The 27,501-nt window shown below is 41.2% G+C and overlaps 2 protein-coding genes across 4 annotated transcripts in view; one reads left to right on the plus strand and one right to left on the minus strand.

Moving 5' to 3' along the window:
- PLD1 (phospholipase D1) overlaps nucleotides 1–11,503 on the minus strand; it is a 198,189-nt gene extending 186,686 nt beyond the window's left edge. For 2 of the 3 annotated variants that reach the window (XM_044251797.1, XM_044251795.1), the window contains exon 1: nucleotides 11,427–11,503. The gene's annotated coding sequence lies outside the window, so the exon portion shown is untranslated. Of the gene's footprint in view, nucleotides 1–9,137; nucleotides 9,163–11,426 lie in introns of those variants that run through there. The other variant, XM_044251796.1, reaches the window with a different exon arrangement.
- Nucleotides 11,504–22,801: 11,298 nt separating this feature from the next.
- On the plus strand, nucleotides 22,802–23,212 carry LOC122910102 (60S ribosomal protein L31-like). The gene is given in 1 exon segment (XM_044254818.1): nucleotides 22,802–23,212. A coding segment is annotated over 1 exon segment (411 nt).
- Nucleotides 23,213–27,501: the final 4,289 nt, after the last annotated feature.

Below are 27,501 nucleotides of genomic sequence, written 5' to 3' on the forward strand. Positions count from 1 at the left end.
CTCAAATAGCCAGGTCGTCTGGTGTCTGCATATAATAGCCCACAACTTTGATTTTTAAAAAGGAGAACTTGCTGCGACTAAAGCCACTCTCTAAAGTATTTCTGTGTGTGTGAACTGGGACAGAAACAAGAACGCCTAAAAGCATTGAATTTTAGAACAAAATTAACTAATAAAATACAGAAGAAAATCTAGAACACTAAAAGATGTAAAGGGAATGAAATATTTTTGGATGCTTTTCCTTTATTTTAAGCCAGGTCAAAAGACAGGCAAGGACACGTTAGACTTTTAGATGATTTTTAAAAAGGTGAGATATAAGTTTACATACAGCCTCTTTAACTTTATAATAGAGAAAAATACGACACACTGGAGATTTGTCTTAAAACAGAAAGCATGGAAGACTGGCATGGGGGCTTCTGTAACAAGTCTAACATTCTCTCCGCAGTAAGACACTATGCTGAGCAGCATTTTCAAAGGTTCCACTTAAGGAAAATCTAAAGAAAAAAAGATAAGAAGATCAAAAATTACTCGCAAGAGTTATTCAACTTCCTAAGGACTTTTTAAAAGACAGATGCCTACAGGGGCTCTTGGGTGGCTCAGTGGGTTAAGCATCTGACTCTTGGTTTCAGCTTAGGTCATGATCTCAGAGTCCCGAGTTCCAGCCCTGGTTCAGGCTCTGTGTTCTGCAGGGAGTCTGGTGGAGATTCTCTCTCTCCCTCTACCTCTGCCCCTCCACCCATTTATGCTCTCTAAATAAATAAATAAATAAAATCTTTAAAAAACAGATGACTACAAATCTTCCTAGAGTGAGTCTCAGCAATAACTTAAAATACCGAGTGCAAACTCAGTCTACAATAGGGGAAAAGACACATTTTGACCTCTGCTCCTCAAAAAAACCACTGAAATGCTTCTATTTTAAGGTATTTTTAAAAGATTTTATTTATTTATTTGATAGAGAAATCACAAATAGGCAGAGAGGCAGGCAGAGAAAGAGGGGGAAGCAGGCTCCTTGCCGAGCAGGGAGCCCAATGCAGGGCCCGGTCCCAGGACCCTGAAATCATGACCGAAGCCAAAGGCAGAGACTTTAACCCACTGAGCCACCAGACACCCTGAGAAATTTATTTTTGATAAAAAAAGACTATCAACAGAACTATCAGCTGAAATACTTCTATTTTAACTTTATTCTTACAAAAATAAAGAAAAATCTAAGTGATAATTTTTTCTTTATTGTTCCAAATAAATAAATGCAGAAATAGGATATTTAAAGGGCAAACAAAGAAGTGAAGATTAAAAAAAAAACAATAGTTTTCTAACATTTTTTAAATAACAGGAAGATTATTTGAGTAAAATTCCTAAAAAGCCCAATATAAGTAAAAAACACAGTATTGGATTATATAATCCAAAGTAGAAGATAAATATCCATGTGTCCATATAAATAAGTAATGGAATAAATAAATAAATAAATAGGGATGGAAAGATAAATCTTCCATGCAGACACAATCTAAATAATTCATAGAGCTACTACCCTCTCTAGGAGGTAGAGCATAACTGCTCATCACAACATATGTGAGGGGGCGCCTGGGTGGCTCAGTGGGTTAAAGCCTCTGCCTTCAGCTCAGGTCATGATCTCAGGGTCCTGGGATTGAACCCCGTATCAGGCTCTCTGCTCGGCGGGGAGCCTGCTTCCCTTCCTCTCTCTCTGCCTGCCTCTCTGCCTACTTGTGATCCCTGTCTAATAAATAAATAAAATCTTTTTTTTTTAAAAAAAAAAAGTATGTGACATCTTTCCAAAGGGTACAGTATTGAAAAGAGGCAAATAAATAACTTGGCGATAGAGAACCCTGGCACTCCCTCAGCCAAGTGATCAAAATTACCATCGATAATAGTATATCATGCTGATGATGCGTGCCCTTAATACAATGCGATGAGAATGGTATTTTACTGCTGTGATTTTCCTCTCAAAACCCATAATCCCAGTTTAATCAGGAGAAAAAAATAATAAGAATTATGACTGAGGGACATTCGACAAAATACTAGTACCCCTTTAAACAGTCAAGGTCATCGAAAACATGGGAAAGTCTGAGAAACAATCACAGGCAAGAGAAGCCCAAGCAGAGAGGACTACTAAATGTAGCATTGTATTTTGGATGGGCTACTGGAACAGAAAAAGGATACTAGGGAAAAGCCAAGGAAATCTGACTAAAGTATGGACTTTAGTTAATAATGCGTTAATATTGGTTCATTAATTCTAACAAATGTACCCTACCAGAGTAAGATGTTAATAACAGAGGAAACCAGAGCTTACCCATGTACACTATCTTTGCAACTTTTCTGTAAATCTAAAAAGTTTATTGGGGTCTCTGGGGGGTCAGTCCATTGGGCATCTACCGTTGGCTCAGGTTATGATCCCAGGGTCCTGGGATAGAGCACCAGGTCCAAGCTCCCTGCCTGGGGGGAGCCTGCTTCTCCCTCTGCTCCTCCCCCAACTCATGTTCTCTCTCTCCCTCAACCTCTTTCTCAAATAAATAAATAAGCAGAAATCTTAAAAAAAAAAAAAAAAGATAAAAATATTTTTTAAAAGGCAAATATACTAAATTACGGGTTTTTAATGAGATGCCTTTGGTGTACGTGGGGTTTAGAGAAGCCCCAGAACTCTGCTCTCGGCATCCCGACCCCACCTCAGTTCCAACTGCCCCTGAAACATGGAGCAGTTTGAAAACCACTACCTTGAAAAACTGGGATATGGGATCGTTACAAATGCCAGCCCATTCCAGGCCGTGGGGCAGGCCCTAGCTGCATGACACAGTCCTGCCTTCAGCAGACTGATCAGTTTAGACCACAAGCCCCAGGCCGGCAGAACACACTTACATGCACGTGCACTTGCTTAGCACTTGGTGGGCATTGAAGGACTCCGCTTCATAAACTCTCTAACCCCAGAATGAGCAGGAACCACTGCAAACACAGGGTGATGGCTTTCACTGTCAACCCAATTAGCCTTCTTGGCAATGGAGTTGCAAAAATTACCTTGCCATTAGTCAAGCCTGTTCAGTGTGTTCCGGTGGGATTGGATAGGGCAAACCTCGCCAACATGCATATCTGTTAATCTGGTGTCTTACAGAGTGATGCATACGCCCCAGTTCCCATCACCCTCCCTAAACTGTCCCTCCTAGCACTCAAAAGAAGAGGGGGAACAGGGGCTTCCTGAAATTGATCGGGTTTACTTTCCATTAATTTCATGCTGAATTGATTCCTTCTGTCACAGGTAATTCACCCCTAGGACAGATAGGTGCAGCTGAATCGACTCCTCATAAGCTCTCCGAAAATGAAAGGTGACATTGACACAGGAAGCCACAAATTGTATTTCCCACGGGTCAACAGGGACCCTTGTTCCAAATTGCAGTAACATTCGTCAATGAATCGTTGCCATGAACGTGATAACATCTGCAGGGTCAGAAAAGAACAATTAGGAGAGCAGTTGAACTGTCTGGGAAAGCAGGGTTCACACTAACATCATATACTCATATAGCAATTGGGAGAGGCATTCGCTGAACAAGTAATTAGTGAGCACCTACTATGTGCCAGGCGAGTCCCTGCAGTCACAGAGCTTACATTCTTGTGTAGGAAACTCAGTGTTCAAGAAAATCAGACCAGAAGAAGAATTCAAAGAGGGCAAGTGCTGGGATGAAAATAACACATAATGACAGGCTAGGAGGGATGAGCTGGGAGGCAAAGCAATGCAGACTGAGTGGAGAAGCAGATCCCACCGTCAGGGAAAGCCTTTCTAGGAAGGTAACATTTGAACTTTTTCTCATGACCTCAGTGTTAAAAAGATGCAAGCCATGCTGGGACTTAGGACAAGAGTGTCCCAGGCAGAGGGAACGGTGCCATCCATTCAAAGGCCCTATGGTGGAACCCAGCTTAGAGTGCTCCAGAAACAGAACCCTTCCAATAAGCCCAAGAGATGGGCAGTGGCCCCTGAGAAAGGTGAAAACTGAGGCAGTACCTTCACATCTGCTCCTAGGAGCCCTGAGGTTCCAGCGCTGAAGGGCAGAGGATGCCAGGTGGTAGTCAGGGAGGGAATACTGGAGGAGGCAGCTGGCTCAGTGGCGGCTGTCTAGGAACTGTCAAGAAGAACAGCTCTCCTTTTGGGTATTTACATAATGGGATTTTACAGAGGTGCTCCTTTAGAAAAGAGGTTTTTAGGGGTGGGGATGGAGAACGCAACAGCCGATATGTATTATCCACAGCCTTACAAAGATAACGGTGCTAGCGATATCCTTCTCCCATATAATGTGGAGCTAAAGAATGTCATGGGAAGAGAGTTTTTCTGACACACCATGAACTAGTTCACTCCTACCTGGAGAGTATACCCTGTTCTTAATTCTAAATACATTTTAAAAACACACCTCTGTAACTACACTCATTGGTAAAAAGCAATGAATCACGCTTCTTCTATTAAATACTATACTGCTATTAAATGAATCAAGGTTCCTCTATTATACGCCATGCTAGACTTATGGGTTAAGAAAAAATCAAATTTTCTAACTAATGTCAAAACATATACCCCAAAAGCATAATTATCAAAGGCAAACAGTTCACTCCCTCTAGTTAGAACCGGATTTGCAGCCAGAAGTCTTCCCACTACTTCTTATCACTGGGGTCTCATGAAATCCCACTCCCATTCAAGATTTCCTCCCAGGCAAAATTCATCTCTCCCTCAGCCATATTCCCATAGAGCCACATCTCCATGTCTATTCTGGCAGCAATTCCAGTTTGCTTGGTTATTATTCACGGATGTCGCTTGTACACGATTTGGGACGGAGACAGGAGGGCAACGTGTGAAAGAGGAGACCTAACATTTCCTGTGCCATTTCTGTGCTCCAGGCTCATGTTAAACCCTTTCTAGGCACTGTTTCCTACGGTCTTCACCATAGTCCTGTGAGACACGTACAACTTTTATCCCTGTTTTACAGATGGAGAAACTAAGGCATAGAGAATTTTGACGTTACTTGTCTTATACCACATGGTGGTCGAGTCCTCTAGATCTGAACGCAAGCTCTTTGGCCCAAGACTGATGTCCACAGTCATTATTTCTCCCAGTGGGGACTTTGTGGAGCCCAACTGTGCCTTACAAGCCTCACAGACCTACTTTGCTTAGTCAAAGCCCCATCACCCTACATTCCCAGCCCCAAGAGTAGCAGCGTGGTGTTGATTGAGGCGAGGTAAGAGTTGGGGTTACAGTCTTTCCACCATGTTCCTAATTTTGAAATATTTACCATCTACATATCCCAACAGGTGGGTTTTTCCTTAGGATAATAGGATTCTAGCTGGATTTCTCCTCTCCCTTTTCTGTTTTTGTTGTAGTAGTGGTTGTTTTTGACATCACTATCATGTTCGTACCACAAATATACTTCCTCTCCAAATCCTGTACCCTTACCTTAACTTCTACATTTTTATTCCAAAGTGGAAGCAATGGTGAGATTTTTTCTCAAAACAATGTCAGATTTTTTCTTCAGTTTGCTATTTTTCCTACTGTTAGCCCTTTTTACCAAATCTCCTCCTTTGGGTTCTACATTTTCACACCACCTCCCTTCCATACATCTGGAGCTGTTTTCCTGCTGCTCTAAGCCATGGAAACCACATCCCAATCCATTGCTACCCCTCCAATCTCATTTCAAAGGACTTGTTCATCAAAACTTGGGTAGAGAACATTGCAGGGGAAAAGGCAAAAAAAAAAAAAAAAAAAGAGTACAGATGATAAATCACACAGACTGTTCACTCCATATCTACAAATGTATTTGTAAGAATAGTTAAATGGCACAATAGAACAAATAACTCAGTAAAACACCCATAAAATCTTCTTTTCTGGAAATAGCTATATATTTTGAATAAAATGAATCACACCATCTTCCTTCATCCATTAAATGCACCTTTTCATTCAGCTCACAACTATGGTTCACCACAATGGACACTGGAGACACAAAAATGTCAAAAACACAGTCTGTGGCCTCAAGAGCCTTCTCTTCTCACAAGGAAGGTAGATAATAAAACAATTGCAAACCTAGTGATTCCAACATCATGCTCTGTATAAAATCTATGCATACGAAAATGATGTAAACAAAAACAGACTAGATGGTAGGAAGATCCCAAGCAAGGGCCAAAGAGCCACCCGGTATCCCACTGTCCCCATTCTTTGTTGATTAACAATGGTTTTAAGCAACATTGAAGTCACTTCATGACAAACCACAGGAAAAATAATTTTAACTCCGTTTGGCATCTTGAAGGGCAGTAAGAGGTAACATACTAAAAAGCAGCCTTGTAGAAAGAGCTGGTAAGGTTTTAGCCCTGTCTTCTCCTTCTTTGCACCCTCTTCTGCTTTCTCCTCTCTCTGCATTTGTTTCTACCTCCCTGTCCACCACTTTTCTTTTCCCATATTTATTCTTTATTCCCCCTCATTCAAACTTGGGGGAAAAAATCGCTGTTGAATACTGAACTTTGATGTCCCTGTTCTTAATACAAAGTTTGTCAGTTTATGCCCTTAGAGGCATCTCTCTCTCTCAACAAAAGGACCAACCAAATGAAGTTATTTTTATTTCCGTGTTGCTCTTGGCTGATTTTCTTTTGCGCATCAGAGGTTTTTAAAAGTTTCCCAACTCGAGATCCAAAAAACTCAAAAATGATTGAGTACAGAATGACGATTCCCTTTGTGCAGAGGGAAGCCCAGGGCCAAAGGCATCAGCAACAACTGGGAAAGGAATCTGGGATCTGGAGCCCTAAGCAGCAAGACTTCTCATGGCCCACAGTTGGCCATAAGCTTCTGCTCTGTGCACCCCTGACATCACCCAGGATTTAACTGAGCAGATTAACTCCAGGATGGTCAAAATGATTATTAAAATACTGAAGCATTTCCCCCCGATTGATAAATATCCCCCACTCCACTCCCCTGCAAAAACAAAAAGCATATAAATGGCTAACAGACACATGAAAAAATGTTCATCATCACTAGCCATCAGGGAGATTCAAATCAAAACCACATTAAGAAACCACCTTACACGAGTCAGAATGGCCAAAACCAACAAGACAGTAGACAACATGTGTTGGAGAGTATGTGGACAAAGGGGAACCCTCTTACACTGTTGGTGGGAATGCAAGTTGGTGCAGCCACTTTGGAAAACAGTGTGGAGATCCCACAAGAAGTTAAAAATAGCTACCCTATGACCCTGCAATTGCACTACTGGGTATTTACCCCAGAGGTACACATGTAGTGAAAATAAGGGCCATGTGTACCCCAATGTTCATAGCAGCAATGGCCACAGTTGCCAAACTGTGGAAAGAGCCAAGATGCCCTTCAACAGACAAACGGATAAAGAAGATAGGGCCCATATATACAATGGAATATTATGCCTCCATCAGAAAGGATGAATACCCAACTTTTGTATCAACATGGATGGGACTGGAGGCGATTATGCTGAGTGAAATAAGTCAAGCAGCCAAAGTTAATTATCATCTAGTCTCACTTACTTGTGAAGCATAAGCAATAACACAGAGGACATGGGGAGAAGGAGAGGAGAAGGGAGTTTGGGGAAATCGGAGGGGGAGACAAACCATGAGAGACTGTGGACTCTGAAACAAACTGAGGGTTTTGGAGGGGAAGGGGGTAGGGGGTTAGGTGAGACTGATGGTGGGTATTAAGGAGGGCACGTATTGCATGGAGCAGTGCGTGTGATGCATTAACAATGAGTCTTGGAACTCTGAAAAAACAAAATAAAGTTTAAAAAAAATAGAAAACTGGAAAACAAAACAAAACACAAAAAAAGAAAAAACACTGGCCTTTTCAGACCTTCCCAGGATCTCTAGCCCAACCTTCTCAATCGGGAGGTAAGGCTTAATTAGCCCCAAAGAAGTTTTCCAGGACCTTGCCTTGGAAATACAGGTCATAACCAAACTCCCCCTTAATTTCCTCTTCTGAACAATAAGGGAGTCAAACTGATTTTCTGATTGCAATTATGTCAAATTATTTCTCCCTAAGGACACGGACAAGGACAAGCTAGGAATATCACAACCTGAAAAAAGCTTCTTTGTTGGGAGGATGGAATCTCAAGTTATAGGGCACTGGTGACACACCTGTGCCCAGATTCTGGGTACAGGCCGCCAGAGATAGGACCCTAGGTCTGCCATATGCCAGCTGTTTGATCTCTCTGTGCTTCCAGTCACCTCATCTATGAAACAGACATGATATTTTTACCTCTTCACCAGGATTATTTTGAGGATTAAATGTGTTCACATTTGTAAAATGCACAGAAATAATGCCTGGCACATGGTAAGCCCTACATAAATGTTAGTTAAATAAACCAGTCATTTTCCTCTGTCCCTGCAATGTTTGTTTAATAAATTCAAAAATTAAGAAAACTTCACAGCAGAAAGAGAAAAAAGAAACCCTGTGACATTACAAAACACTGACATACACTATGGTTGAATGACCCAGCACGAAACATCTGGGACCCAGATTTTACACTGCACTGTGAATTCAGGGAGACCAACACGCTGTAATGCATTCCCACCGCAGCCAAAGATGTGATCTGTACAACTCTTTTTCTAATCAGGAAAGTCACGGGCTTATGGGCAATGTAGGTTACAAGTTTCTCATTTTCACTCTGCAACAACACTTATCCACAGCCCAGCTGGAGAATAAGTTTTATTGTGTGGTGCTAACACTTAAAGGATTGTAAACATACAACCAGGCTTGGCACAGGGACAGCTATCTCCTGAACACAATGAGTCAGACCAACTGTGAGTTTAAAGAGCCACATCTCCTGCTCTGAGTCCTCTAGCACCGATGTTTAGTAAATACGGGAGGGCAGAAGAAATTACTATACCCAACCGCTAGCTTGGTCAAAACTGCTCCTACTTATGAAAAAGGTGCGATGATCTGACCTCAGGCATCATCAGATACATGCTACTGCACAACTAAAAGAGACAGAAGTATTTGGATGTTCTGTGAGATATATTAAGGGGGAGGAAACAATCAAGAACAATAACTCCGTCCTGGACTCCTCCCAATTCCTCTCTCTCATCCTCCCTCTGGAAAGCTAAACTTCACCATACTTTTATATGCAAATTTAACTAGCTCACCAGCTCACCGGTATCTAGTGAAGTCACAGATCTTTCTTGATGGAGATAAGATTGACGAAACACAAACTGGCTGTGGCTTTTCACCTTTCCTCTTTAAAAGTGCATTTCTGTAAAGCTACGAGAAGGATCTCAAACTCTGCTTCCTGAGAAGACCAAAGCCTGCAGCACAATCATGGCCATCAAAATATTCTGAAAACCCTAGAAGAAAGACAAACAGTGTTCTGTGGGTGGACAGCGGGGATGCAAGCGCAATGAGAAGCACGTAACGTGGCTGAACTGTATGCTTACAAATGGCTAACGTGGCAAATTTTATGTGATTTATTTACCACAATAAACATAAAACAACTTTAAAAAACTCTGTAAGTTCAAGGTAAACGAATGTCATAATAAATTTCTCATGAAGAAACCCACACTTGGGGACGCCTGGGTGGCTCAGTGGGTTAAGCAGCTGCCTTCAGCTCAGGTCATGATCCCGGCGTCCTGGGGTCGAGTCCCACATTGGGCTCCTTGCCCCGCAGGGAGCCTGCCTCTCCCTCTGACTCTGCCTGCCACTCTGCCTGTGCTCTCTCTCTCTCTGACAAATAAATAATAAAATCTTAAAAAAAAAAAAAAAAAGAAAGAAAAAGAAAAAAAACCCACACTTGGGGGCACCTGTGTGGCTCAGTGGGTTAAAGCCTCTGCCTTCGGCTCAGGTCATATTCCAGGGTCCTGGGATAGAGCCCCACATCGGGCTCTCTGCCCAGCAGGGAGCCTGCTTCCTTTCCTCTCTCTACCTTTCCTCTCTCTCTGCCTGCCTCTCAGCCTCCTTGTGATCTCTGTCTGTCAAATAAATAAATAAAATATTTAAAAAAAAAAAAAAAAGAAAGAAAGAAAGAAACCCACACTTGGTCATCAGACAACTCCCAAAGAGCAGGGTCTCCCACTATCCCATTTTAAGTGAATCAACAAACCTAAATGAGCTTTATACAGCACTTAACACTGTGAGTAATAACTACTCTGACATCAGGGACAAACATGATAAAAACACACCTTCCTCAAATCCTTAACTATCTTGCTTCTTGTATGGATTGTGTTATACTGGATCCTGGAAAGGCACACTGGGAGTTCACACAATTAGTTGAAAGATCCCCAAAGGACATTTAAATGCTGTAGACAAATTCAAGCTAAAAGCCAGTGTACAGATTCAACTGTATGTATCTTACAAAACATTTAATACTGAAAGATCTTTATTCAAACAGGCAATGTGTAAATGTGGTTTCTGTGAACAGCTCAAGCTGTCGATTCTTTTCATTCTTTAGGCTTTCATCACACCACCATTAATTAGCCCTTTTAACAAATCACAAAGGTCTCTGGGTACCTAGTTCTCCAAAAGCCCTCAGAAGGCCCACAAGGGGTTATCTCAACTGAAGTTGGCAGACCTGGCAGATAAAAGTTAATGGAACTCTCCATTTTGGGGAAAGACCTAGAGATGATCAAACACAGAAACAAACCATGTGGTCTTAAGCATCTACCTGTATCTAGTACTTGCCAGAGTAAGTAAAGAAGGCAATAAACCGAGACTTGGAGAATAGCGATAGCTCTGGACTGATTGTACAAGGGCAGTTCTGAAGGGCTTCACAAGATCCTATCCAACGCTGGGAGCACCCCGATCCTGGATCCGAGACTGAGGTCCCAAACACCTCGAGGCGAAAAGAGACAAACGAGCCTTTTAACCTACGTCCCGCTCCCGGCCCGCTTGCCCTTGCCCCACCCCACCGTCACCACCTCGTGGGCGCACAGAGTAGCTGCGTGCCCACACGCCCAGGGCCGTGCATCTGGAAGGCTGGGCTCTAAGCCTCGGAGCGCAGCACTTCCTGCTTGGTTGGGGATGCTGGTCCCCTAGCGCCGCCATCCCCGTCATCCCGGCGCAGGGCAGGACCCGGGGGCACCGGCCCCACCGCACAGGCGTGGCCCACGGTGCATCCCGAGGCACGCCCCCATCTTCCCTAAAGCCCGCGCGCCTCTGCTCTCCAGGCAGCGCCCACCCGCGCGAAAGCGCGCCGAAGTTGGTTCGCGTCGACTCCGCGAGCCCTGGGCCCGAAGGCGCGCACGGGAGGCCCCCGACCCCAGGGAGGCTGGTCCCGCTGGGCCGTCCGGGGCTGGCGCCCGCCGCCGACGCCTCCGCCAAGGTCCCGTCCGAGCTGGGCGGGGAGCGGCCGGCTGCCCGGAGGCCGGCGGGAGGAGGGACGGAGGGCTAGGGCGGCGGAAACCAGACGCCTGCGGCAGCCTGGCGCGCCCTGCGACGGCGCGGCTCCTACCTGTAGGGCGAAGGCGGCCGCGGGCACCTGCGCGGTAACTGCGAAGTCTCCGGGCTCGGTTGCAGCTGGCACCGCTGGAGGCGGGGAGGAAGGGAGCGGGGAGGGCCTGAGAGGGGACCGCGCCGCGCCGCGCCGCCGCCCGGAACTCGCCGCCCGGATTCGCCCGGGCCTGGCAGGGGTGGGGCGAGGCGGTGCCGGGTCCGGGTGCGCAGCAGCGCAGGCTAGCCGCCCCCGCGGGCCAGGAGGGCTCCGTCGGCGCGGCCTGTGTCCTTGTTTCCGTTTCTTCTTCTCTGTCCTCCCCGAGTTACGTGACTCAACCGTGTCATCCTACGGAATGTTCACTAGCATTATTGTTACTACTTTCAGGAACTCTCAACCCACCAAGTGCCCAGGCACTGTTCCAGGAGCTTTGCCTGTGTTATCCTCCTCTCGTCTACTGCAGCCAGGAGCCGCAAGGGGCCCACTCTGCAGGCAGGGAAACACGGGTGGAAATGACTTGCTTCAATTAACTGAGTTAAGAAGTAGTAGGCTTGATGACATCACCTATAAGCCTTCTTCCAACTTCCCGGGCTGGTGTTACTGCTAATTTATAGGTAAGGAAACTGAGGCCCAGAAAAGCGAAGTAACCAGCGTAAGGTCACACAAATTTAGAGAATACTGAAATTTGTGCCTCGATGTCTAAAACGCAAGCTAATTCAGAAATCTTAGCATAAAATAATAGGTTGGGAGTAAAACATGAAAAATTTCCATTCTGCCCATGGAACTGTACAAATACAGCAATTTTTAGGTTTTTAGTCCACCTAGAATAAAGTCTTAAGAGAAAGAGAACCTGTTGCCTTGTGGCTTGATGAGCAGGCCTTTTGGAGTATGGTTTTGACTATAAGCCAGCTCCAGCCTCATTACATAATATTACATTCGGCCAAGGCCAAAGGAAGCAATCCCTCCACGTACAGCAAACTGTTAATAATGAAGGCAACTTTAGAGCACTTAGTGGATATGCACAGCTAAGACAGGCGGACTTACATAATGTCTTCCTGCAAACATGGAACTACATGAAATGAGAAATATAATATTCCAGTCCAGGGAAAGGAAGGGGGGGGTGAAATTGCAGTCTGGAACTCTTTTTCCTGTAACCTATAGTTGCTCATCCCTCCCAAGACTACATTTTTTTCTCTTGAGCACATCTTTTCCTAATGATAGGAGAGTCACACAGCCGTCACTCTTTCCTTGTTGACAGAAATGATTGATGTCTTTTACATCCTAGGATACTGACAGATTTTTACAATTAAACACATGGCCCTCTGACCAAACAGAGTATTGCCTAAGGAGAGTTTGGCTGGTGTAAGACAGGCATATTACTGAAAGGCGGATGCTCTTTCCTCCTCTTCTTTCTCAAGTTTTATTAGTCACAGATGATTTGGTAAGTATTCTACACACAATTAACTGCACTCTTACAAGCTTGTCTTGAGAAATTAGAATACTTTTGATTGAGAAGCAGCAGGCTATAAAAACTGCATCCCAAACCTAAAACAATAGGTCTTTCTATTAACTATGATTAAAAATAAAATTAAGTGCACGGCCAATAATTGAATTTCTGCTTCCCTGTGCTAGAGGAATCAAATAGTAAAAGGCCGTTTTGGACTGCCAAAGAGAAGTTTTAGATATGGTATGATTCTGTATGTAATCCTTTCTATTTTCCTGAGCGATTTGGTGATTGTTGGTGGTTGCTGTTATTTTCCCAAATCTTGCCTATCTTCAGAGATGTGAAGAAAAAAGTGACAGCAAAATCCTATTATATATCCATGTGGATACACATTTGACATTTTTATCAGACAAATGATATTTTAAATCCTCTTTAATTTTCATCTTTTCTTCTCAGTATAAAGGAAATATATGCCCATTTTTATTAATTTCTACATTTCTATTTTACAAAAATAGAGAGTTTTGGAGATGACAGAAAACAAATACTTTCAATTAAAATTACCTCTAAGCCCCCCAACATATCACCCCATTGTTAACATTTTGATGTATTCCTTTCTTGTTCGTGTTCAAACCATAAACAGATTTTTATTATAAAATTAGCACCATGCTATACAAGTTAGAATCTTGCTTGTCTCACTGCTTCAGTACTTATGAGTATTTCTTACTGTGACTAATTTTTTAAATATAATTTTTAGTGGTTGAAATATGTTCCAGCCATTTTTTAATCTATTTATCTATTGATGGCTTTGAGGATGTTCCAGACCTTGGGCAGTTTACAAACATGCTAGAATGAACACTGTAAATACCAGTCTTTGTTGAGATCTCTAAATTCCTAGGAGAGACTCCTTAAAGTGGAACGACCGGGTCAACCTTTATAAATATTTCAAAGCTCTGTGAGATATTGCAAAGATACTTTCCAATTATTAAGTATCATTTGCCTATATTAGAAAATGTGATGGATCAAAATCATATCTTGTTTTAATCAGCACTTACTCAATAACAATAATGATGAACACTTTTTTCATGTTTACTTGTTGTACTATTGACTGAGAATGGTATATTAGTGTCCACTCCCTGGTTTTTTATATAATATTATTGCTTTTTTTTTTTTAAAGATTTTATTTATTTATTTGACAGAGAGAAATCACAAGTAGATGGAGAGGCAGGCAGAGAGAGAGAGGGAAGCAGGCTTCCTGCTGAGCAGAGAGCCCGATGCGGGCCTTGATCCCAGGACCCTGAGATCATGACCTGAGCCGAAGGCAGCAGCTTAACCCACTGAGCCACCCAGGCGCCCTATTATTGCTTTTTTTGTTAATTTGCATTAATGCTTTTAAGAGAAACATTATTTATACATACATATACATTACTTATAGAACAGTCTATAAAATATAATGATTACTAATACACATATCATTTTTAGATTGCTCTATAAAATTTGCTCGCCAGTGTGTTCCCCAGATTTTCCCTCATGGTATTTCTTTATATGTAACATTGTTGTCCAAATCATCGAGGTCAGTTTGGGATGCTCAGCATCTATCATCTTTTAGAATAGATCCATTTTCTCTCTTTTTCTTTTTTTCTGTAGAGAGAAAGGGAGGTGGGACAGAGACAATCTCAAGTAGGGTCCACGCCCAGCATGGAGCGGGATGCAGGGCTTGAGGTCATGACCCTGAGATCATGACCTGAGCTGAAATCAAGAGTTGGGTGCTTAATGGACTGAGCCACCCAGGCACTCCTGGTAGTTCCATTTTCTTATAGAGCACCCTTTCCCAAATGTGTATAGTCTCAGTAAGAGAGCAGTTTGGGCAGCCGTCTCTAAGGCAAAGGGCAGATCCTTTCTCTGACTCCTACCACCACTCCATTTACTCCAAAAGCCAGGTGGACGGAATCTCAAGGAATGAGGAAGCAACCAGATGCTATGTGTGAGGTAGGACTCACTGAGCAGAGGCAGAAGCAGCTCCAGCAGCAGATTTGCCCTGACCAGGGCAACCCACTGAGAGACAGTTAGTTTCCAACTTCCTGATTTTTTTGTTTTTAACCTTCTGCACTTCCTTAGCTTTTGCTGTCCCCAGGATTGCCTTAAGTCTGTGGGCCCCCAGTGCTCTTTTCTTTCAGGTGGCAAGCGTCTGTGTGCATTGTTTGCCTCACTGACATAACCTGTGTGATTTCTGCGTCTTTCAGCCCACCTAAGAGTCCCCCGATTAGCAACCATTCACTTCATTTATAAACAATTATTAATGCTAATTAACTAACCACAGCACATAGCTACTCTAAAAACACAGAAACGGAGGAAGGTATTTTATCCTTGATCACCTGCTGACATAAATCAATTCAGCCATCATAACAGTGACAGAAAGATGAGAATAGTGTGGTTATCAAGACTTAAATTTTTTTAAAATGCATGACCACAGCTAGGACCTAGGGGCTCAAGAGAGAATGAGGAACAGAGTACACGTCACCAAGGTATGTCAAAGCTCCATGTGTCTATATCTTCATCTTAGCTCTCTGTGGATCCTTCATGTTCTGCAATTTCTCCCAGCAATGTTCAGCTTGTGGGCTGTCTAGTCCATGACTCTTTAAAAAGGGGCCACCCTTGACACCTCAGCTCCAGCTGAAACACCTGAGATGAAGCTTCTCAGTTGCCCTCAGCCTGCCCCTTTGAAGGGTTTTCTTATCCAAAAGTTGTTAAATAAATCTAATAACTTTTTAAAAATATCTCTGTGTCTTCAATGTTTACTTGCTGTTCAAAATTGTACTGATTGTCGGGCACCTGGGTGGCTCGATTGCTGAAGCGTCTGCCTTTGGCTCAGGTCATGATCCCAAGGTCCCCATCAGGCTCCCTGCCTAGCGGGGAGCCTGCTTCTCCCTCTCCTCCCCACTTGTGCTCTCTCCTGTTCTCTCTCTGTCATTGTCTCTGTCCCTCTCAAAGAAATAAAATCTTTAAAAAATAAATAGAATTTGGGGCGCCTGGGTGGCTCAGTGGGTTAAGCTGCTGCCTTCGGCTCAGGTCATGATCTCAGGGTCCTGGGATCGAGTCCCGCATCGGGCCCTCTGCTCAGCAGGGGGCCTGCTTCCCTCTCTCTCTCTCTCTCTGCCTGCCTCGCCTGCCTCTCCATCTACTTGTGATTTCTCTCTGTCAAATAAATAAATAAAATCTTTAAAAAAAAATAAAAAAAATAAAAATAAAAAATAAATAGAATTCTACTCATTTTCATGGATTTGTACATATGTACAAGGTGTGATTATTAAATAAGAAAACATACAAAGTAACTTAAAAGAGTGAATATTTGTTTAGAACAATACAAGTGTATGTCAACTGATGGCTGCAAGTGTATTGGAGTAAACTATAAAAGCAACTGTACTCATTTTCCCATACAATCCAGAAATGGCACAGTAAAAACTGATCCCAAGAAAGTAATGGCTTTAGGAACCCATAATAAAGAAAAACAACCTTTTTTCCCCCCAAAACAGCTCTATCTAAATATACTAATATATTTTTGGCTTTTAGACTTAACATCAAATACAAGTGTTTCTCCATTCATTTGTCCTGAATACCTACTATATTGCAGGTCCTGTTAGAGCAGCCGAGGATACTGCCTGAACAGAATGGAAGACTCTGTCTGTCTGCCTGAATGGAAGTCTGTCTGTAGGCAGACAGACCTGAAATATAGAGGAGATGCTGGTACCGTGGAGGACTATAAACCAGGGTAAAGAAAAAAGCTTCACTGGTAGGGTTGGGGGAGACAGGGAAGGCTTCCCAGATAAGGTAACATTGTAGCAGAACGAAAGGAGCAAGGCTTGCCGATGCCTGAGGATAGATCATCTAGGCAGAGGGACTAAGGAGGTACAAAGGCCATGAGGCGGACATGTGTTTGGTGTTTTCAAGGAAGGGTAAGGAGGCAAAGGTGAACAGAGTGGCGTGAGCAAGGAGAAAAGTAACAGACTGAAATCACAGGGGAAACAGGGAGCCAGTCTCTAAAAGGAAGAAGTCTGAATTTAATGTCAGTTGATGTCGAAAGCTTCAGGCCAAAGAATGTCGTGCTCTGACTTCTGTTTCAGAAGGGCCACACAGACTGCTGCGTGGGGAATAGACCCCAGGGGGGTGAAGGTCGAAGCTTGAAGACACAGCAGCTGCCCAAGCAGGGGTGGACTTGAGCAAGAGTCGTGGAGGTGATAGAAGTGGTCAGATTCTGTATCTTGGTAGAGGCAGGAGAGAAACCAATATTCAGAAAGCCAGATATTCAGGGTGAGCCTTATTTGGCAAGGGTATCCACTCCTTTTCCCCAACAATAAAAAGTTCATGGGGAGACGAATTAGTGAAGCCATCGGTGGGGCCAATTAGTTTCATTCATTTTGCACTTTTTATCTTCAGTGAGGCAAATGTTCTATTTGTTTGTGAAATGAAAGTTTGAGCTCTTAGAGTTTACCCCTGTAGAACTTAGTTCTACCACTTTAGTCCCGTTCCTGTCCCGTGCATATTCCTATTTTAAAATTACAGACAGATTTCTTTCCTGTCAAGTTCTTTACTCAGCCTTCACCTGTATAAACATACAACCAATTCAACCTCTTCATTCCTAACTGCAGTGCTGGTTGAAATCAGATATGACATCTTTAGTCTCAGAATCATCTAGCGTCAGAACCCTTCTCCTCCATTATAATTAGCATTCTTTGCATTCTTTAAGAAAAATATTTCTGCAAACACTTGTTTGGTTTTATACTTTCCTAGTTCAATTTAGATTTAGAAAGTTATGTCGGTCATACCAGCAAATGTTTTTGCTTAGAACAGAAATAGAAGGACTTGTTATAAAAGGTTTCTTTAATGGTAGTAAGAAAGGCGAAACTTCCCAGGGTGAAAGCCACTTGGAGCCTGCCCATGTGCCTTCTAATTTATAGAACCTCCAGAGAATTATGGAAGTGTTTTCTTGGTAAACATTTGCCAGCAGCTAAGGGGTTTGGGAAACATTTTCGTCTCCCTGCATCTTTTTCATTTTCTAGGAGAAGTGCAATCCTAGGGATAGACACTCACTCTAAATTGTTGCTGGCATAGGATCTCACACTTGTATAGTCTGTTGAATCAGATGGGCACTTCCAAACTCGTGTCTTTGTGTAGTTTGTAAGGCCAGTCAGGACACCCCTATGCTCACACCCCAGATAGAGCAAAAGCAGCTCTCAAAAACCTCTTAGCTCACACTTCAATTGAGCTCAGAGTATTTCTGTGTAAAGACAAAGTGGAATGAATGAATGAACGGTTTCTTTATCAGGGACAATTTATTTGGCTACATTTTAACTTTGGCTTACAGACCCTCTGCCCAAAGATGTAACTGTGCTATCCTTATAACAACAAAAAAAATCAGGGGACAAATTTCAGAATTATAGGTCCTTAATATAAAAATACAATTAGAAAGAACCCTGCATAACATCAAAAATACTTTTGAATTCTTTACTCCTCTCCTGTTCACTGCTGGGAATCTGCACAGGCCCATGGGCTCCAACACCCTTAGGACCAGAAAAAAATAGGATATTCAGAATTTTATAAATTTGGGAAAATTCATATAGCATATATTATATTCACCCCCAGCAAGCCCTGGGATTGCACCCCATAATTGAACCCCTTATAGTTTTGCAGCAAAAGATGTAATAAGCACACTGCACGTAAAAATAAAGACACTTGATAGTCTTTTTTTTGAGGGGGGAAGATTTTATGTATTTATTTGACAGAGACACAGCGAGAAAGGAAACACAAGCAGGGGGAATGGGAGAAGGGAGAAGCAGGCTTCCTGATGAGCAGGGAGCCCGATGCGGGGCTCAATCCCAGGACCCTGGGATCATGACCTGAGCTGAAGGCAGATGCTTAATGACTGAGCCACCCAGGCACCCCAATACTTGATAGCCTTAAACCAATGCAGATCAGGTTTTGTTGTCAAGTGAGTTATGAACAAAACTTGGTTTTCAGAGTATTTTGAGTTTTAGAATTGCAGATAAGGCATCAGGGGGACCTGAATTAAAACAGAACTGAACAGACTCTACAGTCAAAGAACACTTAAAAAGCCTTTTCCTACTCTCAGCAATTCATTCAGTATCTTAAAGAACAGTATTTTCTTTTCAACTAATCAGAGGTTAGTGGGTTTTTTTTTATAGTTTTTACAGTTTTAACAATTGTTTTTAGCAAGGAGAGCCAAAACCCATTTGATAGTCATTTGGGGGAAGATTTCTAAAATGAATTCATAATGTCTACCTCCAAGTTTTTTAAGTGGGCAGATATGAGCATTTTTACAGGTGGCATGTTTTTCTCAAGCCAATCAGGAAGGAAGCACTTGCAAAGGTGTGTTATCATTACGCTCACACCACAGTCCAACTTTCCTTCAAAAGTAGAAACTCCCACTTGTGATCAAAGGAACACTTTCATTTCGGAGGTATAGGGTGTTTTAAAGTTCTGCTGTCCCATAACAGAATTGTTAGGCACTTGTTATCCTAGAAAAGACAGAATGTGAACACTAATGTTTTTTAAAAATAAGAACATGTAGTTCCTTTATGTTGGACAGTTCTGCAAAGTACTCAGCCATGATGAAATTGAAGACCTTGTCCAAGATACAGAATGTTTTCAACATCATTCATCATCTACTTAGAACAGTGAATAGTTTACAATAGCTTAAAGCCCTGGCTTTTATACTGTTATCTCTATCAGCGACATCTTATAATGATTTGTACACTTCTAGCTTCACTTCCTTTGCTGCAAGAGCTTCTTAACTCTGAATGATGCAGTGAATAAACATATTTTTGAAGCTATTTCTGTATCTCTATCTCAGAATACAAATTTTATTCCAGACAAAGCAGTTCTCCCGTCAGTGGTGACATTGACACAGTTTTTCCAATAAACATTGTTTTTATTATGGAATTCATATATGTTGGAAATATATATTTTCTCTGTTGGTACATCTTTCCTTTATTCAGCAGCTCTCAGCCCCTATCAGAACAACACACCCTTTGTATTGTGGCAACAACCTCTTTATTATCTTGAAATGGAATTAATTCATCATTTCAAAAATCACATATAATGTATTGGCACTAAAGGAGAAGTAAGAGAAAGTAAGTTATAGTGAAATAGACTATCTCTCAATATGTAAAATTCTCAAACAACATCAGAAGACATAAATAGAAGGATCAGATGTTGGTATTACCTGCAGTGAATACATTTTTTTTAAAGATTTTATTTATTTATTTGACAGAGAGAGATCACAAGTAGGCAGAGAGGTAGGCAGAGACAGAGGGGGGAGGGCAGGCTCCCCCGCTGAGCAGAGAGCCCGATGCGGGACTCGATCCCAGGACCCTGGAATCATGACCTGAGCTGAAGGCAGAGACTTTAATCCACTGAGCCACCCAGGCGCCCCTACAGTAAATAGATTTTTATTTAAGACAGATTTCCATCTAATTATGGTCTACATAATTGCTCCTCAAATTTTGATGTGTATATAAGCGACCTGTGGTTCTTGTTAAAATATGGATTCAGATTTCACAGGTCTAGGACTGAGCATTTCTAGTAAGTTTGCAAGTGATTACAGTGCTACTGGTCTCCTCAAAGCTGGACATCTTGAATAGGGAAGGTCAACATAATTGCTTTATGTTGACATTTGAATGTGACAGTTACACCTGTTGACGGATACAGGTGTTGACGGTTAAGGTGTTGTTGTGAGTGACATAATTTTCCAAATAGCCTCAAATCAGCTCAGGTCAGATTTTGCTGCCAAGTCAGTTACAGGCAATCAGCCTGTAACTGATGAATGAACGAGAATTATTGGGAAACACCTTTTAGCAAAGTTCCAAACAAAGTACAGTTTTTTCTCCATTTGTACACTGGTTACTCCAAAAATGCAGTGTCTATGAAAAGTATGCAAGCAATATTTTATATTTATATGTAAAAAAGTTTAGGTTCTAGGCTATTAGCAGGCTTTTCGCTTACATGAATGTCCAATGAGACCTTTGGAAGTTGTGTGGGACAAGGGACAGCGCTTCATTGTAAACTTGTAAACACATAGCAAACTTCTAGAACTCCCAACTTCTACCCATTACATGTCAGCAAGTGACTCCCAGTCACTGTTGATAAAAACCACACACCCCCAGTTTCCAGAATATTCCAGTGAAGTGGGCAGTATGACCTCTGTTGATGGACCACCACTGCTTAAATGAAACTCAAAAATTACTTATAGCATTTAATTCAAGTGGAATCCAACAGGAACCCAGACATTATAGAAACATTCATTCTTTCCTCCAACTGTATAGCAAACCTCTCAGTGTAATTTTTTCTAACACTTGTTTCTCAAATTCTTCCACAACTTAATTTATGCCTCTTCCACAATTATTTGCTGATGTTTGTGGCCTGATTGTTTTCCTCACATTATTTTAATTATTTTTACTTCAAGAAAAACTTGAGGGATGCCTACATCTATCAAAATGTCTTATTGAAACAATTTTCTCCTTGGGGCACCTGGGTGGCTCAGTTGATTAAGCATCTGACTCTTGATTTCAGCTCAGGTCATGATCTCAGGGTCCTGAGATACAGCCCTGTGTCCCCCCTCTGCCCTTGGCGATGGAACCTGCTTAGGATTCTCTCTCCTTGTCCCGCAGTCCCACCCCTTGGCCCCACTCATGTGCTCGCTCTCATAATCAAACATATTAATTAATTGATAAGATTTTTCTCATTAATAAATATAAGAATTATTCATTGTATGTGCATTATACATTAATTAATATATTAATATAAATTTCATTAAATATAAATTCTATTATTGGTATATATTAATATATAATTAATATATGTTAATTGTAATGTATAAATGTCATTAATAAATAATCTAATCTTTTATTCCTACTCTTCTGAAAATTGCAAGACAATTTCCTTTGGGTAGTACAGTTTAATGTTTGTTCTCAGAAATTCTGATTTCTAAGTAATAAAAAAATTAGTTATAGAGTGTATTCTTATGTTAATCTTCTTCTTTCAATTAACCACTGTAAGAAAATTTCTGTAAGCTTCAATCTTATGCAAATAGGTTGATTAATATATAGTATATACAAACCTAGGAATCTTTTCTCATCACTTTGTTTACAAAGCCAGAACTTTAAGAAGTCAGGCTAACACTTAATAGAGATTGATATTTGCAGTAAATGTTCAAATGCAATTTCAGTTCAATAGTTAAAAAATGAGAAATATATTAACTTCGTTTTTTTTTCCTTTGAGCTTTGTTTTTATATAATTAAGCTAGCTGTATACCAATTACAGCATATGGATAGTAAGCAACATAAATTTTTAATTTTACACTAATTACATATGGACCACCCAAATTTTGCATATAACTATTGAAGACAACAATGAATAAGTTAAAATCTGTTCAAAGAAATAAAGAAAATGAAGCAACTAGTTATGTACAAGGGAACACCCATAAGGCTATCAGCTGATTTTCCAGCAGAAAGTCTGCAGGCTAGAAAGGAGGGGCACGGTATAGTCAAAAGTCTGGAAAGGAAAAAACCTTACAGCCAAGAATACTTTGCCTGGCAAGGTTATTATTCAGAATTGAAGGAGAGGGAAAGGGTTTCCCAGGCAAACAGAAGTTAGAGGAATTTATCACAACTAAGCCATCCTTACTGGCTTAAGTGGGAGGAGGGGGGGAGCATAATTAGAAGGAAATTATGAAAGACAAAATTTCATTGGTAAAAGCAAACATTTAGTAAAAGTAGTGGTTCAATCACTTGTAAAGCTTCTATGGCATTTAAAAGACAAAAGTGGTAAAAACAACTATATCTATAAAATTAGTTAAAGAAATAAAATCTTTAAAGAGCCAACATTGCTTTCCACTCCCATAATACCTCTCACTCTTCTTACCAAGCAGGGGCCTGGCAGAATGGCTCCTGCAAAGAAGGGTAGCAGGAAGAAGAAGAGTCACTCTATTACCAGTGACATCGTAGTGAGCAGAGAATACACCATCCGCATTCACAAGCATATCCATAGCGTGAGTTTCAAGAAGTGTGCCCCTTGGGCACTCATAGAGATCCAGAAATTTGCTCTGGAGGAGGTGGGAATTCCAGATGTGTGCATTGACACCAGGCACAACAAAGCTGTTTGGGCCAAAGGAATAAGGAACATTCCATACCGCCTTCGTACAGTTGCCCAGAAAACATAACAAGGATGAAGATTCATCAGCAAGGTCTACACATTGGTTACCTGTGTATCTGTCACCACTTTCAAAAATTTACACACAGTTAAAGTGGATGAAAACGAATCATCAATTTGTCAAATAAAGGCAAAAAATTAAGGAATACACAAAATAAAAAATGTAAAATATGACATCAAATTCATAAATTGTGGTTGGGGAAGTAAAAATCTAGTGCTCTTAGAATGTGTTTGAACTTAAGTGATTTAAAATAGACTGCTATCTATAGAATATTGTCTATGAACCTCATGGTAACCACAAACTAAAAACCTATAATAGATAAACAAAAAGTAGCCTGGGTAGCTCAGTTGGTTAAGCATCTACCTTTGGTTCAGGTCAGATCCCCAAGGTCCTGGGATCGAGCCCCACATCAGGCTCCCTGTTCCTCGGGGAACCTGCTTCTCCCTCTCCCTCTGCCTGCCGCTCCCCCTGCTGTGTGCGCTCTCTCTCTCTCTCTCTCTCTCTAAAATAAATAAATAAAATATTAAAAAAAAAAAAGAATCAGAGAATATTATTAAAGAAAGTCATCAAATCACAGAAGTAGAGAGCAAGAAGAGAATAGGGAAACTACAAAAATAACCAGAAACAATGAATAAAATGGTAACAAGTACCATTTGCTAAGTACATACTTAGCAATAATTATTTCAAATGTAAATGGACTAAATGCTCCTATCATATGCTCTATATCAAAGATATAGACTAAGTGGTTAAAAAAAAAGCAAGACCCATCTATATGCTGTCTACGAGACACTCACTTCAGACCTAAAGACACATACAGACCTGAAGGTGAAAGGATGGAAAAAGATTTCATGCAATAGAAGAAAACTAACAAAACAGCTGGGGTACCAACAGTTATATCAGACAAAATAGATTTTAAAACAAACTAGGAAGAGACCAAGAAGGGCATTACATAATGATAAAGGGATCAATCCAATAAGAATATATAACAATTATAAATACCTATGCACCCAACATTAGGAGGACCTAAATATGTAAAGCAAATATTAACGTGAAAGGAGAAACCGACAGTAATACAATAATAGTAGGGGACTTTAAGACCCCACTTACATCAATGGATAGATCATCCAGGTGGAAAAGTAATAAAGAAACGGTGGCTTTGAGCAATACATTAGAAGCAGATGAACTTAACAAATGAATACAGAACATCCCATCCCAAAACAACATAATATACATTCTTTTCAAGTGCACCTGGAGTGTTCTCCAGAATAGATCACATGTTAGGCTACAAAAGAGTCTCAATAAGATTGAAGTCATATCAAGCATTCTGACCACAGCAGTGTGAAAATTAGAAATCAAATAAAAGAAAAAAAAAACAAAAAAAAAGGAAAAGGAAAAACAAACACATAGAGACTAAACAACATGCTACTGAACAGTCAGTGGGTCAATGAAGAAATTAAAGAGAACATTTCTAAAATACCTGGAGATAAATGAAAATGGAAACAGAACATTCCCAAATCTTTGGTACAAAACAAGAGCAGTTCTTTTATTATTATTATTATTAAAGATTTTATTTATTTATTTGACAGAGAGAGATCACAAGTAGGCAGAGAGGCAGGCAGAGAGGGAGAGAGGAGGAAGCAGGCTCCCCGCTGAGCAGAGAGCCGGAGGTGGGGCTCCATCCCAGGACCCTGAGATCATGAACCAAGCTGAAGGCAGAGGCTTAACCCTCTGAGCCACCCAGACACCCCACACAACAAGAGCAGTTCTAAGAGGGAGGTTTACAGTGATACTGCCCTACCTCAAGAAACAAGGAAAATCTCAAACCTTCTAGCCTTATACCGAAATTAATTAGAAAAAGAATAAAGCCCAAAGTTAGTAGAGCACTGACTTTTTGTGTCTGGCTTATTTCACATAGGGTAATGTCCTCAAGTTTCATGCATACTGTGGCATATTACAGAATTTCCTTCCTTTTTAAGACTGACTAGTATTCCATCATGTATATATTATTATTATATAATCATATGTGATATAATGCAGCATATTTTGCTTTTGGTAGGTTTTGTGTTTCTAGTTATTTGTTCAGGTTATCTGATTTTTTGATGTACATTGTTTAGTATTCTCTTAAAATTCTGTTTCTGTAGAATCAATAATATTGTCCCCACTTTGATCTCTGATTTTAGTAACTTGGGTTTCCCTTCTTTTTTTCCTTATTCCGTCTAGCTAAAAGTTGTCAACTTTGTTGATCTTTTCAAAGAACCAACTTTGATTTCATTGATTTTCTCCATTGTTTTTGTCATCTCTATTTCACTTATCTCTGCTCTAAAGTTTAGCATTTCCTTCTTTCTGCTAGCTTTGCATTTAGTTTGTTCTTCTTTTTCTAGTTCCCCTAAGTTGTAAAGTTGGGTTGTCAATTTGAGACCAGAAAGTGTCTATTTTTTTTCTTAGCATTTACAACAGCCAAAAATGGAAACCCTGAATATACTCACACACAAACGCTAAACATTAGAAAATCAGATTTCAAAAAACATTTAGAGAAATTCTGACATGATTGCATAGCCAGATACCCTTCAGGAAATGTTCTTGGAGTTTCTTGGCCCTCCAAAGAAGAGATAGAAAAGATAGAAAAAGGTACACAAAACTCAAAAGAATAATAATCTTATGGGCGTCTGGGTGGCTCAGTGGGTTGGGCCGCTGCCTTCGGCTCGGGTCATGATCTCAGGGTCCTGGGATCAAGTCCCGCGTCGGGCTCTCTGCTCAGCAGGGAGCCTGCTTCCCTCTCTCTCTCTCTGCCTGCCTCTCCATCTACCTGTGATTTCTCTCTGTCAAATAAATAAATAAAATCTTTAAAAAAAAAAAAAAAAAAAAAGAAAGTCTCAAATCCTGAATAAGGGCCCTCATGAAAAAGACTAAGTTCAAATTTAAAAGACTATTTTCTAAAGCAATAGTTGGAGCAAGAAATAGGAGGAAGAAGAGATGAAAGCATTGCTGGGCCAAACAGGGAAAAGAGAAAGCACAAGAATTTAATTTCTATTTAAGCCTTGTCTTTATGAAAGGGAATAACTTTTAAGCTAAAAAATATAGAACAGCCACAAGGGTTAAAGCTAAGATAAGTGAAGAATCAGATAAGAAGAGAACTCTTAGCCGCTCTAAGTTCCAGTTTCTAAACTAAGATGTTTGACATTCCAGGAATAATAAACACATTGTAGTTGCAATCGCAGAGTCTGTGCTCGGTAATGAGTCAGAAAGAAGATGAAGGTCACAGGAAACTGGAAAATGAAAACTGATGTCCAGCGTTCAGAAAAAAAAAAAAAACTGGCTCTAGAGAATATGAACTAATTATTCAGCCATAACTTATTGAACACCTAACCTATGCTAAACGCTGAGCATGGTTTGGAGGCTACAAGAGGAAAATAGAATCCCTGGCCTGCAGGTAGCTTACATCCTAACTGGGGCATCCGGATTAGAACGTGAAAAGTTACAGTGCTACGATACAGATCAATGTTACAGTGAAGACAGGAAGCAGGTACTGTGCAAGTCAGGGAGGGACAACCTAAGGCTACCTTGAGAGGTAGATAAGGCTTGCGTGCAGATAGAGAAGCTGACCTTCACCAGCTGATAGGTGGAAATGTTAGGGAAGGAGAATGAGGAAAAGCAGGGATGGAAGTTTCCTCTGATGGGTGAAAAAAAAAGTGTCTGGGATGGGAGATGACTGGAGAGAGAGTGGGTCCAAAACACCGAGTATTTGATCCTTCCGCAAGCTTGGATGATCTACAAGCACTTCCCTGGCCTAAAACTATTATGATATTGGGCAGTGTTAATGAAAATGCCACACCTGGAAGAAGGTAAAGAATATTCCTCCATTCTCTGATTAGTTGACAGCCTTCATTACTCATATATTTGTGTCCTCCTGACCCGGTTGCACTGAGTGTCGGAGAGGGGACAGAGAGGTGTTCCTCATTGCAGAGAATTTGGGAAACATTCCAAATTCACCACCATTGCTATTGGACCAATACTACCACTGCCAGTCTTCTTAAAGTTCACACACTTGTTTGGATCCAATACTTAGATCAGCTAAAGAACAGATACCTTTACACAATTTCCCTAACTTGTAACTTCCTCCCCATTGAGAGTATTTGTGCAAAAATGTTGCACAAGGACTTCCGAAAAGTGTTAATGCTATGTTGTGTCTGAAGTCCAGGTCACAACTGAATTTGAGATTCATGGATAGAGGATGTTTTCTACCCTCCTGTGCTAAAACCATGAACCTGGACTTGGACCTAGGCAGAGAAGATGTTCTTTGCAATGACATCTCCTATAAGAGGAGCTTCCTGGCTAGCTTGAGTGGCATTGGTTGACTGTTTGGCAGAAGCCTTTAAGTTGGCATCTAGCGTGCCAGGGTGGCTCAGTCAGTTAAGCATCTACCTTCTGGT

The sequence above is a fragment of the Neovison vison genome, chromosome 6 (genome assembly GCF_020171115.1).
Source record: "Neovison vison isolate M4711 chromosome 6, ASM_NN_V1, whole genome shotgun sequence".
Classification (NCBI taxonomy): domain Eukaryota; kingdom Metazoa; phylum Chordata; class Mammalia; order Carnivora; family Mustelidae; genus Neogale; species Neogale vison.